Below are 14,514 nucleotides of genomic sequence, written 5' to 3' on the forward strand. Positions count from 1 at the left end.
CGCCCAAGTCTCCCGCATCGATTCCTCTCGTACACAAAAGAAGTGTGCCACTATAGACTGTAATGCGAACTACTGCTACAGCAGCGCCCAGTCAGTAATTTGAGCACCAGAAAAAGATGGAGCCCAAATTATAAAAAGAATAATAATAAATATATATAAAAATAAAAAAAAAGTGCAATTCAGATACCGGCAATATCTGGCAGCCAAATTGCATTTTACCCGAGGAGATGGTGATGGGAGCAGAAGGAGTGCACAACTGTGAACTTGGATGGGCAGGAAGCTCACCAATCCCACACAGAAAACAGAAGAGCCCAGCAAAGGAGAGTGATATGGAGGCTGCCATATTTATTTCTTTATAAGCAATACCAGTTGCCTGGCGTCCTGCTGATCTATTTGACTGCAATAGTGTCTGAATCACAAACCTAAAACAAGCATGCAGCTAATCTAGTCACACTTCAGTCAGAAACAACTGATCTGCTTCATGCTTGTTCAGGGTCTATAGCTAAAAGCAATAGAGGCAGGGGGTCAGCCGGTCAATATGCATTACTTAAAAGAAAATAAATAAATCAGCCATATCCCTCTGACTTCAGGTGTGCTTCAAACACCATCTTTGGTGGAGAGGGCCTCTAACCTGTTACCATGGTCACAGTTGGTAAACGTTTATCACCTGATTCCTGTAGCTGCCTCGGTCGGCTGTTTCTTGGTTTCAGGGTCAGAATCTGAGTCGTCCTCCTCACTGCTCCTCCTCCTCTTCTTCAGCTCTTTGTGTCTTTTCTTCTTCTTTTTTCTCTTCTTCTTCCGTTTCCTTGCAGCTTCTGAGTCTTCCTCGCTGTCCGAGGAGCGCTGTGTGGGGGAGGGGCTTCTTCTGTGAAACAAAACAACAGAGGTCAATGCGTGCACTTTCTTACAGTGGCCCCACCCACCCCTTGTTTATTGAATGTCATTATTACGGGTTAGTGGTGTTGGACTCTTTTCCAAACTGTCTATACGAGGGGGGGCGTTGCTCTTTCTATCAGAGAAAACATCTAGTCTGTAGTGTTTGACAACTAGACCATGTCACTGCCAAACCAATAGATCACGCCATGGTAGGCTCTTTCTGCCCAGGAGGAGGAGACTGCCCGAGCAAGGTAAAGAGCCTTAAAGGGTACCCGAGGTGACATGATGAGATTGACATGTGTATATACAGCGCCATTGGCCCCTAATCAATTACCTTTTTCTCCTGAATTTTCTCCAGGGTAATATTTTTACACCTTGTCAATAAAATGCCCTTTAAAGTGGATCCGAGATAAACTTTTACTCATTGCATAGTTGTGTTCCTTTCATATAGTTTATAGGGCATTCCTCAAGCCAAATACTTTTTTTGTTTTGTTTTAATACTCTAATTCCCTATAAACTAAACAAGCCTCGCCCACAGCTCCTTTTGTGCCTTGGCACTGTAGCAAAGGCTTATGGGAGCTCAGTCTGGGCAGGGGGAGGAGGAGGTTACTAGCCATTGATTGAAGGGGCAGAGGGGAGAAGGAGAGGGGACTGAATTTACACACAGGCAAGCTGATAGCATCTCCAGCCCTCAACCTGTGACAATGTGACAAACAGAACATGGCTGCCTTCACTGTATCACAGGAATAAATAATCATAAACTTTTAAAGCTGTTTGCAGCTAGATATGCTGTGTAAACTATCTAAACTTTAGATAAGATATATAGACAAGTTACTTGTTATAGTTAGTTTTTCATCTCGGATCCGCTTTAAATGAAACATCTGGGCTTTCTAAAAAAAAAAGCAGATCTACTTAACTGGGGCTTCCTCCAGCCCCTGGCAGCTTATGTGTCCCTCGCCACAGCTCTGCTCCCAGCCAGTGGCCCGGGGTCCCCTCTATCGCAACAGCCAATCTGGAAGTACTGCGCATGTGCAGAACGCTCTCGGCAATGTAAGTGCAAGTGGCGGGGCAGTGCGCTCGTGCAAGCGAAGAGGCTGCAACTGAGGTGTTGCCGGGCCACTGGAGCTGCGGCGAGGGACACACAAGCTACCAGGGGCTGGAGGAAGCCCCAGGTAAGTAGATCTGCTTTTTTTCATTAAAGGGGAACTGAAGAGAGAAGTATATGGAGGCTGCCATGTTTATTACCTTTCAAGCAATACCAGTTGCCTGGCAGCCCTGCTGATCCTCTGCCTCTAATACTTTTAGCCATAGCCCCTGAACAAGCATTCAGCAGATCAGGTGTTTCAGACTTTAAAGTCAGATCTGACAAGACTAGCTGCATACTTGTTTCTGGTGTTATTCAGATACTACTGCAGAGAAATAGACCAGCAGGGCTGCCAGGCAACTGGTATTTATTAAAAAGAAATAAATATGGCAGCCTCCGTATACCTCTTACTTCAGTTCCCCTTTAAAGAAGTACATGTTTTCTTTAAGCCACCAGCAAGCAAGAAAACACAAAGTAATTTTGGTAGTTCTTCGTCCCCTACTTTTTGGTTCTTTTTCATTCGCCAAGTGCTGAACAGTTACTTAAACCCTTAGGCTGCCGCAGACATCTATAGGTGTGTTTTCGCATTCATATGCATACATACGTAAGCGCTTTGAGTCCTATGGGAGAAAAGCGCTGTAGAAATGTATTGTTATATGCTACAGAAGTGTAAAGGTATTTTAGTACAAAACTACTTCCACCTGCAGCAGACATCTCTAGGGGTTTTTGTGTCCCTGTATTCCTGTGCCGCCGACGTCTAAAGGCGTTTAGTACAAAATTTAGCCTCAGTGTCTTTCTACTTGAAATAATTCTAAGATGGTGTAGAATTAGTCAAATATTACTGAAAATCTATGCAGCTTTAAAGGATACCCGAAGTGACATGTGACATGATGAGATAGACATGTGTTTGTACAGTGCCAAGCACACAAATAACTGTGCTGTGTTCTTTTTTTTCTTTCTCTGCCTGAAAGAGTTAAATATCAGGTATATAAGTGGCTGACTCAGTCCTGACTCAGACAGGAAGTGACTACAGTGTGACCCTCAATGATAAGAAATCCCTACTATAAAACACTTTCCTAGCAGAAAATGGCTTCTGAGAGCAAGAAACAGGTAAAAAGGGGAATTTCTTATCAGTGAGGGTTACATTGTAGTCACTTCCTGTCTGAGTCAGGACTGAGTCAGCCACTTACATATCTGATATTTAACTCTTTCAGGCAGAGAAAGAAAAAAAATTAACACAGCATAGTTATTTGTGTGCTAGGCACTGTACATACCCATGTCTATCTCATCATGTCAAATGTCACTTCGGGTATCCTTTAAAATGGACCAATCAAATGTTTTCACTGCAAGATCTGATTAGTCCACTTTACAATGGATTTTCATAACGATTAGCATAGTTATCATTCATCTCATGTATTTGCACCTTAATGACATCCCTACTGAGAAATGTGGACTTTGGTACATGTAGATTTAGGGGAGACATTTCATAAAACACAATACAAACACAGCTGGCACTGGCGTGAAGCTTTTAACAAAATTAACTGGCAGTCTGAGGGTTAAAGAGATGAAAAATTATCTCCTGGGAGAAAAAGTCAATTGAATAAAGGCTAATGGTCCTTGTTCATGAAGCTGCTCTGCTAAAGCTTAAAGAGTAACTCCAGCCTAAACAAACATAATGTCATTAAGTTACATTAGTTATTTTAATTAAAACAGATAGGTAATATAATCTCTTACCCACCCTGTTTTAAAAGAACAGGCAAATGTTTGATTTCATGATGGCAGCCATCTTTTTGGTTGCAAGGAGGTGACAGGGAGCATGAGACACAGTTCCAACTGTCCTGTGTCCTGATCCCCTCTCCCAGTTGCTAGGCAACGTGAACAACAACATAGGAAATCCCATCATGCGCTGCACAGCATCAGGGAAAAAAAAGCCCAGGCTTTTTTTTCTTTCATGGGTGGAGCTTAGTTAAAAATGCAGGTAAAAATGATGCTTTGGTAAGAAAAACAACGTTCTGATGCTGTGAAACTGTTAAAGAAACACCAAGCCTTTTCAGTGCTGCCAAGTAGATTTTTAGTCCGGAGGTTCACTTTAACCACTTCACCTCCAGACAATGTTTCCCACTTATGGACCAGAGCAGTTTTGACAGTTTAGCTATGTCCTTATTTAATCAGAAATAACTTTATCCCTACTCAGAGGCGGCTCCAGGATTTTTTTGGGGGGTGCTATGCAGGTGCTGGACCAACTTCTGGTGTAGCTGATGACCCAAAATGGGTGTGGCTATAAAATCGGCATGGCCATGATCGGATGAGGGCAGGGCTAACTGTAATTTAAAGTGAACCCGAGGTGAGAGTGATATGGAGGCTGCCATATTTATTTCCTTTTAAACAATACTAGTTGCCTGGCAGCCCTGCTGATCTATTTGGCTGCAGACCTTATAAAACAAAGGCTCTGTATGAAGCTTGTATGTGATGGAAGACAGTACCTGGTTTGTGGGGATTCATGGTGAGGGGGTGATGCAGCCTGCAGGGAGCGCTGGTGCAGGGAGAGAGCGTCCGCTGAACAGAAACTATCATTTCTTAGCCAGTTCAGATCTGCGGAGGAGAGATCAATAGTCATGATATCACTGCAGAATTACCCCCCCCCCCCCCCCCCCAGTACAGAATTCTCCAAATGTCACCCCAACCCTTCTATGGATATTGCTCCCACTACAACCCCCCCCCCCTCCCCCTCCTGATCACACATCATGTCTCCTCCCAGGAAACAGCCAGAGTCACTCTTACTACCGTACTGGGATTATTTACTATCTAATGCAGAGAACCCAGATATTTTTTTCTGGGCAGGTTTAAACCCAAATAACTCAAATTTAATCAATTTCAAGGAAATCTTTAAATCATGCAAATTAGAGTAGATTATGACTACCAGTATTTTATCTTTGGAACCATGCTTTTTAGATTGAAAAATCCATTATGCAGATCGGAAGCATCTATCCCCTACAAGCTTAGCATAAACCTGACATGAAAATAAACTGATGAGATAAACAATGCTATGTATAGAACTAATGCTAAAAAGAACATTCCTGGTGTCCAGTATTCCGATTTTTGTTTTGAGGCTTAGATGCCAGCGCTAGTATGGTTGAGGTGAGCAGCGAGAAAGTCCATAGGGAAATTCCACTAATGTGATTGGGTGGGCAGCTCTCTCTCGAACTTCCAGGTTTCAGATAAGTTGTACTAATAATACACCCACACTATTTGGCCAATTAGAATGCTTCAAGTTGTAGACATTGCTGTGTGAACTGTTCCCTATGGACTTTCACGCTGGTTCACTTCACCCATGCTAGCTCCTTGATATCTTGGTTTGAAGTTTTAGTTGTTTCACTGATATCTGCTGATTGTTTTTACATTTATTCAGCTCCCATACAGAGTAATGATGAACTATGTTCGTTCTAATCTCTTCCTTGCTATCAGAAGAATTTGTGGTTCAGTTGTAATGTCATGCAGTGACATTTGTAAAGCACTTTTTTCCTTATAGGACTCAAATCACAATTTCTCAGCTGAATAATTAGCAGAAGGGTGTCACTGAGGTAGAGGTTATATGTCTGTAAATAGACTGGACAGGAAGGAATTCAGTCTGGATTTTAATTCCTCCAAGGATGGAGCGGACCTCATTCAGCATGGTAAGGAGAGTCATAGCATAGAAGCAGTAGAACTGAAGGCTCTGGTACTGAAGGTTGCAAATAAGTTATATGCATATACTGTAGTGTAATTTTTCATTAAACACTACCCTGTCTTTATAACCCCTTATCAGTTACAAATGTACTAATATGTATTTTAAATTCTTGATCGCTGTTGCTCAGCTTCCTACTGGCAACACTCAGGTTATAAACATGTCAGACATACAAATTATCCTAATATATAAGATTTTCCTGTATGTTTATTTAATATTTTATTACATGTTAAAGTATTGTTTAAACCACTGTAAGTAGTTTAAGTACACTGAAAACAACCAAAAGAGGTGTGTGTATGTGTATTGGGTCTCTAGGAGAGGAGGTGGAGCCCAGCAGTGCTGGCACTGTGTTGGGGGTCTATAGGAGTGGCGAGGGAGCCCAGCAAGGCTGGCACTGTGTTGAGGGTTCTCTAGGCTTGCAGGGGGAGCCCAGCAGGGATGGCATTGTGTTAGGGAGTCTCTGGGAGTGGATGGGAGAGCCCAGCAGGGCTGGCTCTGTGTTGGGGGTGTCTAAGAGTGGAGGGAGAGCCCAGGAGGGCTGGCACTGTGTTACGGGTGTCTAAGAGTGGAGGGGGAGCCCAGGAAGGCTGGCACTGTGTTAGGGAGTCTCTAGGAGTAAAGGGAGAGCCCAGCAGGGCTGGCACTTTGTTGGGGGTCTCTAGGATTGGATGGGGAGCCCAGGAGGGCTGGCATTGTGTTGGAGGTCTATAGGAGTGGATGGGGAGCCCAGGAGGGCTGGCATTGTGTTAGGGGTCTCTAGGAGTGGAAGCCCAGGAGGGGTGTTAGGGAGTCTCTAGGAGTGGAGGGAGAGCCCAGCAGGGGAGGCACTTTGTTGGGGCTTTCTAGGATTGGATGGGGAGCCCAGGAGGGCTGCCATTGTGTTAGAGGTCACTAGGAGTGAATGGGGAGCCCAGGAGGGCTGACACTGTGTTGAGGGGTCTCTGGGAGTGGAGGGGGAGCCCAGCAGGGCTGGCATTGTGTTGGGGGCCTCCAGGAATGGCAGAGATGTAGAGGCAAGCTAGCACACTGTTACAAGATGGAATAATTCCAGAAGATGGAATAAGTTAGGGCGCCCCTCAGCAAAGCACAGTTAGGGATCTCTGGGTTGTAACATGTGGCGTCCCAGCTGTTACCTCGGGTATCGGTAGCCGCCCCGGTACCGTCAGACTCGGCAAATGCAGGAAATAAAGCCATGCCTATCTAGTTGTCACCGCACAGCGGCGCCCACAATACACGTCAGCCAGCTCAGTCCGCATACTACAATTCCCAGTGTGCACCACGCTGAGCATCAGCCAGCCAATGGAGGAAACGCAGTATTGCGGCTAGCTCTGCAGCTATCATTCGTGACGTGACAGCTGCACAATTGCCATTCAAGGGAACAGAATAATCAAGCGAGCCGAAAGGGGGCGCTCTATCCCTGGAAATGTGTCTGATGTCTTCCAGCCGACGCGCACAGTCGAAACCTAAACTGAGAAGCACAGACTTACCAGCAAGCTCATGGTGAACCACAACTCATTGGTGTGTGTAAGGGGCTACAATGGTCCAAAAAGCCCTCTTACTAAAATGCATGGAAAACAAAAGTTTGCTTTCTTAAAGGACTACTGTAGGGGGGTCGGGGAAAAATGAGTTGAACTTACCCGGGGCTTCTAATGGTCCCCCGCAGACATCCTGAGCCCACGCAGCCACTCAGCGATGCTCCGGCCCCGCCTCCGGTTCACTTCTGGAATTTCAGACTTTAAAGTCGGGAAACCACTGCGCCTGTGTTGCCGTGTCCTCGCTCCTGCTAATGTCACCAGGAGCGTACTGCGCAGGCACAGACCATACTGGGCCTGCGCAGTACACTCCTGGTGATGTCAGCGGGAGCGAGGATGCGGCAGTGCAGGTGCAGTGGTTTCCTGACTTTAAAGTCTGAAATTCCAGAAGTGAACCGGAGGCGGGGCCGGAGCATCGGTGAGTGGCTGTGCTGGCACAGGATGTCTGTGGGGGACCATTAGAAGCCCTGGGTAACTTCAACTCATTTTCCCCCGACCCCCCTACAGTGGTCCTTTAAAACAAAGTATTTGCGATAATTCAGGTGGGAGTGAGTCCAAGATCCAACCTGAATTATCGCAAATACTTTCTGTTTTAAGAAAGCAAACGTTTGTTTTCTAAACTGAGAAGCATATGGATTTTTCCTTTTAATATAACACCAGTTGCCTGACTCTCCTGCTGATGCTGTGTCTCTAATACTTTTAGCCACAGCCTCCGAACAAGCATGTAGATCAGGTGCTTTAAAGTCAGACTGGATTAGCTGCATGCTTGTTTCAGGTGTGTGATTAGGCCACTACTGCAGCCAAATAGATCAGCAGGACTGCCCGGCAACTGGTATTGTTTAAAAGGAAACATCCATACCCCTCTCAGTTAAAGCATACATCCGAGATCATTAAAAATAAAAAGGGCTTCTGCCAGCCATCCTGTGCTGACGCAGCAGCTCCGTTACATGCTGGTGGTCCGCCCCCTGGTGCAATATGCCAACTGCGCCTGCACAAGCGGCTCTGAGAGTCACGCTGACGTCATCTGGACTGTACTGCGCAGGCGTAGTAGCTCTGCGCCCGTGCAGAACAGGCCGGTTGACATCAGTGAGACTTAATGAGCCGCACAGTGGAACGCAAGAAGATGGAGGAAGATGCGGTCGGCCTCTGCACCGGAGGGGACTGGGAGCCGATGAAGCTGCAGCAAGGGCACAGGTCGGTTTCCAGGGACTGGAGGAAGCCCAAGGTAAGTAGATTTTTTTTTTTCCCTCGGATCTTCCCTTTAACCAGCCGGGCGGTATGGACGAGCTCAGCTCGTCCATCACCGCCGGAGGCTGCCGCTCAGGCCCTGCTGGGCCGATTTTCTTCAAATAAAGAGCAGCACACGCAGCCGGCACTTTGCCAGCCGCGTGTGCTGCCTGATCGCCGCCGCTCTGCGGCAATCCGCCGCGAGCAGCGGCGAAAGAGGGTCCCCCCAGCCGCCTGAGCCCAGCGTAGCCGGAAAAAAAAAATTCCGGCCAGCGCTAAGGGCTGGATCGGAGGCGCCTGACGTCAGGACGTCGGCTGACGTCCATGACGTCACTCCGCTCGTCGCTATGGCGATGATGTAAGCAAAACAAGGAAGGCCGCTCATTGCGGCCTTCCTTGTTTATTCTGGGCGCCGGAGGCGATCGGAAGAACGCCTCCGGAGCGCCCTCTAGTGGGCTTTCATGCAGCCAACTTTCAGTTGGCTGCATGAAATAGTTTTTTTTTAATTTAAAAAAAACCCTCCCGCAGCCGCCCTGGCGATCTTAATAGAACGCCAGGGTGGTTAAGGCTCCATCTCAGGTTCTGTTTAACTCTATTGCATTGTGATCCTATTTTTCAGGATGCGCAATGCAATGGCCTCTATTCACGATGTACAGGGCCGGCCTTAGGTTTCACAGCGCCCTGAGCGAAACCTGATTTTTGCGCGCCCCCCCCCCCCTTCATCCTCTTCGCGCGTGCGCACACACACACACAGGGCCATATGCAATTCACTTTTTCTCCTGAGATATCTCCTAGGACAGTAGTTCCCAACCTTTTTGACGTTGTGACACATCCGCCAAATGCTCAGATCTCTGTGACACATCACATATGTCTAACAGAAAAATACTATTAAAGGGAAGGTTCAGGGAGGGGATTAAAAAAATAAAAATAAATTTCCACTTACCTGGGGCTTCCTCCAGCCCGTGGCAGGCAGGAGGTGCCCTCGCCGCCGCTCCGCAGGCTCCCGGTGGTCTCCGGTGCCCGACCCGACCTGGCCGGGCCGGCTGCCAGGTCGGGCTCTTCTGCGCTCCATTTCCTGGCACTTCTGCGTCCCACGCCGGCGCGCTGACGTCATCGGACATCCGCCGGGCTGTACTGCGCATGCGCAGAACTACTGCGCCTGCGCAGTACAGCCCGGCGGACGTCCGATGACGTCAGCGCGCCGGCGTGGGACCCAGAAGTGCCAGGAAATGGAGCGCAGAAGAGCCCGACCTGGCAGCCGGCCTGGCCAGGTCGGGCACCGGAGACCAACGGGAGCCTGCGGAGCGGCGGCGAGGGCACCTCCTGCCTGCCACGGGCTGGAGGAAGCCCCAGGTAAGTGGAAATTTATTTTTATTTTTTTAATCCCCTCCCTGAACCTTCCCTTTAATAACCACAAATGGATGGAAAGAGTCCATTATCCTGAATACACTTAAAAATGAAGGCTAGAACCTTTCAGAAATATTAATAAAAACAATCAGTAGGACAGTTAGTGCCCCCTCCCCCCCCCCCCCCATTTAGAATGGTAGCACAGCACCGAAAATTTGCACCACGCATTATAGCTGCAGTGTGCCCCCTCCCCCAAAAATGCCCTCAGACTCAGTATAGGTAGATAGCCAGGTATAGGTGCCCCCAGTATAGGATCTCATGTGTAGGTGCCCTCAACATAGGTTGACAGGCATAGGTGCCCCCAGTATAGGAAGTCAGTTGAAGGTCTCCATAGCGCCCCCATAGGTAGCCAGGTGTAGGTGCCTCCAGTATAGGTAGCCAGGTGTTGGTGCCCTCAGTAAAGGTAGCCAGCTATAGGTGCCCCCAGTATAGGAAATCAGGTGTAGGTGCCCTCAGTATAGGCAACTAGCTATAGGCGCCCCCTTGGAAGCCGGCGCCCTGAGCGACCACTCCAGTCGCTCAGGTCAAAGGCCGGCTATGACGATGTATTACCGATCGCAGCAATGCAGATGAGTTTTAGAACATGTTTGGTCAAATCAATTTACTAAGCCACATGAGAAAGTAAAATTACCGACCAGTGAGATAAATTACCAACTTGTGCAGAAAATACCTTAGTAAATGTCAGTATAAATGTCAATTCACAAAGATTAGAGCATGCGGTAACTAGCTCTCAGCCATGGGGGAAAAGGTTACAGGCAAAGGAGACAGCCAATAGGAGAAGCCATCCTGTCTAACTTCTCACCCAATTGGCGCTGATGCACTGCTGGGCGGGACATCAGAGAGTAAACAAACAGCTGTAATCTCTGCCATTGCCGGTCGTCCGGCTCCATACTGCCTCTTGTCTGGCCCTTCGCTGCTCCCCATGAGAACACTTGTGCAGCACAGAGGGGGATGACGGAGGCTACTCTGCTGCAGTACAGGAAGGTCCTGGCTGGATGCAAGGGAACAGCACCCAGCAGGGGCGTATCTGGGTAATATAGTGCCTATGGCAAACAATGAAATTGCACTCCCCCCCCCCCCCCACACACACACCTTAGTCAGAGCCCCCTTCCCCTCTAAAAACAGCATTATTTCTTGTGTACATGTGTTATGGTTGCTTGTGTGTTTTGGCTCAGGATATTACTGTGATTACTTTTTTGGAAACACTGTATCTCTTGTTATTCACTCTCTGTCCTCTGTTCTAATACTAAGCAAGTAAGGTCTGAATGACAGGGAAGCATGGAGGCAGGTAGGCTGGTGCAGTACAGGGGCAGGCATATTGGCGCCCATGGTGCTGTGGCGCCTGTGGCACAAGCCATGCCCGCACCCCTCTGGATACGCCTTTTGGCACCCAGCAGCCCCCACACTCAACCCTGATTATCACCAGCAGTCATGGCCTTAGTGGCCCTGAAGCAATCCCCGACCCCCAGCGCATCCTCGTCAGGCTAGGTGCACACATAACATAACATGAAAGGCTGCGTTTTATGTCATGTTTTCATTTTATGTTGTGCGCGTTTTTGGTGCGTTTTTTTAACTGCAGATTGGTTTTGCGTGCGTTTTAATGTGTTTGCGGTTCGCATATACAAAACACATATGCGTTTTGTATGCATTTTTATATTTCCATTTACGCAAACCACTAGGAAGACAACAGGAAGCGGAAATACATTGCAAAACATTTTTTGGGGAAAAAATGCATATAAAAACGCATGGAAAAACACATACCATTGTGTTCCCATTGACTTTCATTATGTGCGTTTTTGCTGCATTTATGAAGATTATGCAACAAAACCTTCATTTTTAAAAACGCACGCGTGAAAAACGAATATGTGTTTTTTAATGTGCGTTTTTTCCTGCGGCCCATAGACTTCCATTAGTGTCAAAAACGCAGCGTTTTCCGCAACGCTAGCATTTCTGCTAAGTGTGCACCTTGCCTCATTCAGCACCAACGAGGTTAGAACAGCCGCCCTCTCCCACCTGCCGGGAAAGAGACTGCTGGGTTATCGAACACTTTTCTGCCACATGTCAGAAAATCTTAGTGAATTTTAAAAATAAATTATTTCACTGAACATTTTTTATTTCCCAAATGGGAATTAAAGAGAACCAGAGATGAAGCAGGGTGCTTCATCTCTGGTTCTCTTTAATTCCTATTTGTATTTTACCTTATAAATCAGTGGGAACATCACAGTAAACACCTAATCTGCTCTTTGTTTCATTGTTCTCTGTTTAATCTGACTGTTATCACCTCTGATAAGAATCCCCGACTGAGCACTCAGTCTAGCTTTGCTACGGAAAGATTATAGCTGAGTCTGTCTTCTGTGGTGTCTTTTCAAGCCCAAGCCTGCCCCCTTGTGGCTCTGCTATAATGACTCAGCTATAATTATTCCCTGCAAAGCCAGACTGAATGCTCAGTCCGGGATTCTTATCACAGCTGATAACAGACACTTTTAGCAGTGAGGATGAAACAGAGAGCAGGGTAGGTGTTTTCTCTAATGTTCTTACTGATATATAAGGTACACAAGGGTGCTTCGTCTCTGGTTCCCTTTAAGGCCAATGTGTGTAGTGTTAAAGAGCTCTGACCCATAGGCAATTCACTTTTTCTCCTGAGTTTTCTACTAGGAGATCATTTTTCACATGTATAAAATAGCTTTTTAGCACTCTGCAGTTGAAAAAATACCAAACGTAGGTGAAAAAGTACTATTAAAATTATTCTTGGGATTTTCTTGCTTGCTAATGACTTAAAGGACACCCAAGGTTAAAATAAACTAATGAAATAAACACTTGTATCTATCCTCCTTCTCCTAAAAATGACTTTTTAAGATATTCCACAGTTTTATTTTATATTTAAATCTACTTTTTAAAGAAAGCCCGAGGTGGGCTCAAAAAATAAAAAAAAGGCTACCTGATCCGCAGGGCTGAGCGGAAAAGGTAGCCGCAAAAAACGCTGCTTCCCGCTGCTCCCATGGGTTGCAATAGCCCACTTCCACTTGCGTGACCCCCTGGGTCACAATGCTGCACTGAAAGGCTGTGTTGTCTCATAGCGTGCAGGGAAGCGGGGGAGCGCAAGAGGCGTGACCAGGGGAGAGAGCTGCCCAATGGCAGCTCAGGAAACATTGTAGGAACGCCCCCTGGTGTGCGTTTTAAACAGGGAATTCCTCTCTCCTCTGTTTACCTTCAGGGGGCTATAGCGTGGCGGTGGGGCAGAGTGCGGTGGTTGGGGGACACAGAGCCATGTCATTAGGCAGAAAACATGGCTCTGTGACCCATCTGCCTCCCATAGCCACACCTCGGCTTCTCTTTAAGGTTTTATTGTTTTTGATCAATGACACATTCATTGAAGTATGCCAGAGCTAAAATCTATGAACTATTGACACTTTTTATCTCTTTCCTGCTCTCAGAAGCCATTTTCTGCTAGGAAAGCGTTTTATAGTTGGAATTTCTTATCAGTGAGGGTCACACTGTAGTCTGACCCGGACAGGAACTGCCACTTACATACCTGATGTTTAACTCTTTCAGGCAGAGAAAGAAAAAAGGAACACAGCCTAGTTATTTGTGTGCTAGGCACTGTACATACCCATGTCTATCTCATCATGTCACATGTCACCTCGGGTATCCTTTAAGAGACATTTTATTGACAAGGTGTGGGAATATCACCTAGGAGAAAACTCAGCCTAAGTTAATAGCATCTGTGGCCCCGATCCATTTGTTGCGTTCCCTCATATATCCCAATGCGATGCAATGACATTTCTATAGTAAGTTCACATGGGGTTCGATGCTCCTTCTTCAACTGTTATAACTCTAAGCCACGTTCACAGTGAATTATGTATTGCGTTTCCTGTGTCAGCAGGAATGCAACGGATTGTGAAAGCATGGCATACAGTGAAGCAAACAGTCAATGAAAAGTATGCTTCAGTGTGACTGTTAATACTCACGTTTTGAGTGAGTACCTTATATACTCGCGTATAAGCCTTATTTTTCAGAACAAAAAATAAACTGAAAAGTTACCCCCTCGGCTTATATGCGAGTCAGTGGAGCACAACGGATGGTGGAGCTGGTTCTGTTACTGGCAGAGAAGTGTAAGGATCTTGCACTAGTAATCCTGATCTTGCCATCTGGCTCCCTGTTGTTTTCATAACCCCATCCCCTGCAACCTGGTGTGCAGAGTGTGCTGCTCAAGACTACCTGTGTCCCCTGGCTTGTGGAGCGTGCAAGCAACATGTTAGTGGTGCAATGATTGGGTGTTCTTCTTGTGTGGCATTGGCTGTGTCGCATATCTATGACACATCTAGTTTTGTCTTGAGACACAGCTGTATGATCCTTGGGGCACATCTGGCTATGAAAAGAAGGAATGACTTGTACTGGGGGCCGTCAGTCATTTGGGGCACCCATGTGGAAATACAGCAAGGACACTTGCAGGACAGCGTGACAGGTAAAGTATAACTGCACAGGAATCGGGGGTCACATAATACATTTGGAGAGACGACAGCATACCTCCCAACTTTTTGAGATGAGGAAGAGGGACACTTAAGCCACACCCCTGCCACACCTCTAATCACACCCCCATCACACCCCTAGTCACGCATACATTAAAGATTTCATAAGAAAAATATGTTGTTTTATAATTCAAA

At 46.7% G+C, this 14,514-nt stretch overlaps 1 protein-coding gene across 1 annotated transcript in view; it reads right to left on the reverse strand.

Moving 5' to 3' along the window:
- Window positions 1–6,938, reverse strand: part of NRDE2 (NRDE-2, necessary for RNA interference, domain containing) — a 38,443-nt gene extending 31,505 nt beyond the window's left edge. The window contains exons 1-3 of the mRNA XM_068254572.1: window positions 6,818–6,938; window positions 4,444–4,552; window positions 668–865 (exon numbers count right to left, since the gene is read on the reverse strand). Coding sequence (XP_068110673.1) covers window positions 668–865; window positions 4,444–4,552; window positions 6,818–6,878 — 368 coding nt within the window. The 5' untranslated portion in view covers window positions 6,879–6,938. The remainder of the gene's footprint in view (window positions 1–667; window positions 866–4,443; window positions 4,553–6,817) is intronic.
- Window positions 6,939–14,514: the final 7,576 nt, after the last annotated feature.

The sequence above is a fragment of the Hyperolius riggenbachi genome, chromosome 9 (genome assembly GCF_040937935.1).
Source record: "Hyperolius riggenbachi isolate aHypRig1 chromosome 9, aHypRig1.pri, whole genome shotgun sequence".
NCBI classification, from domain to species: domain Eukaryota; kingdom Metazoa; phylum Chordata; class Amphibia; order Anura; family Hyperoliidae; genus Hyperolius; species Hyperolius riggenbachi.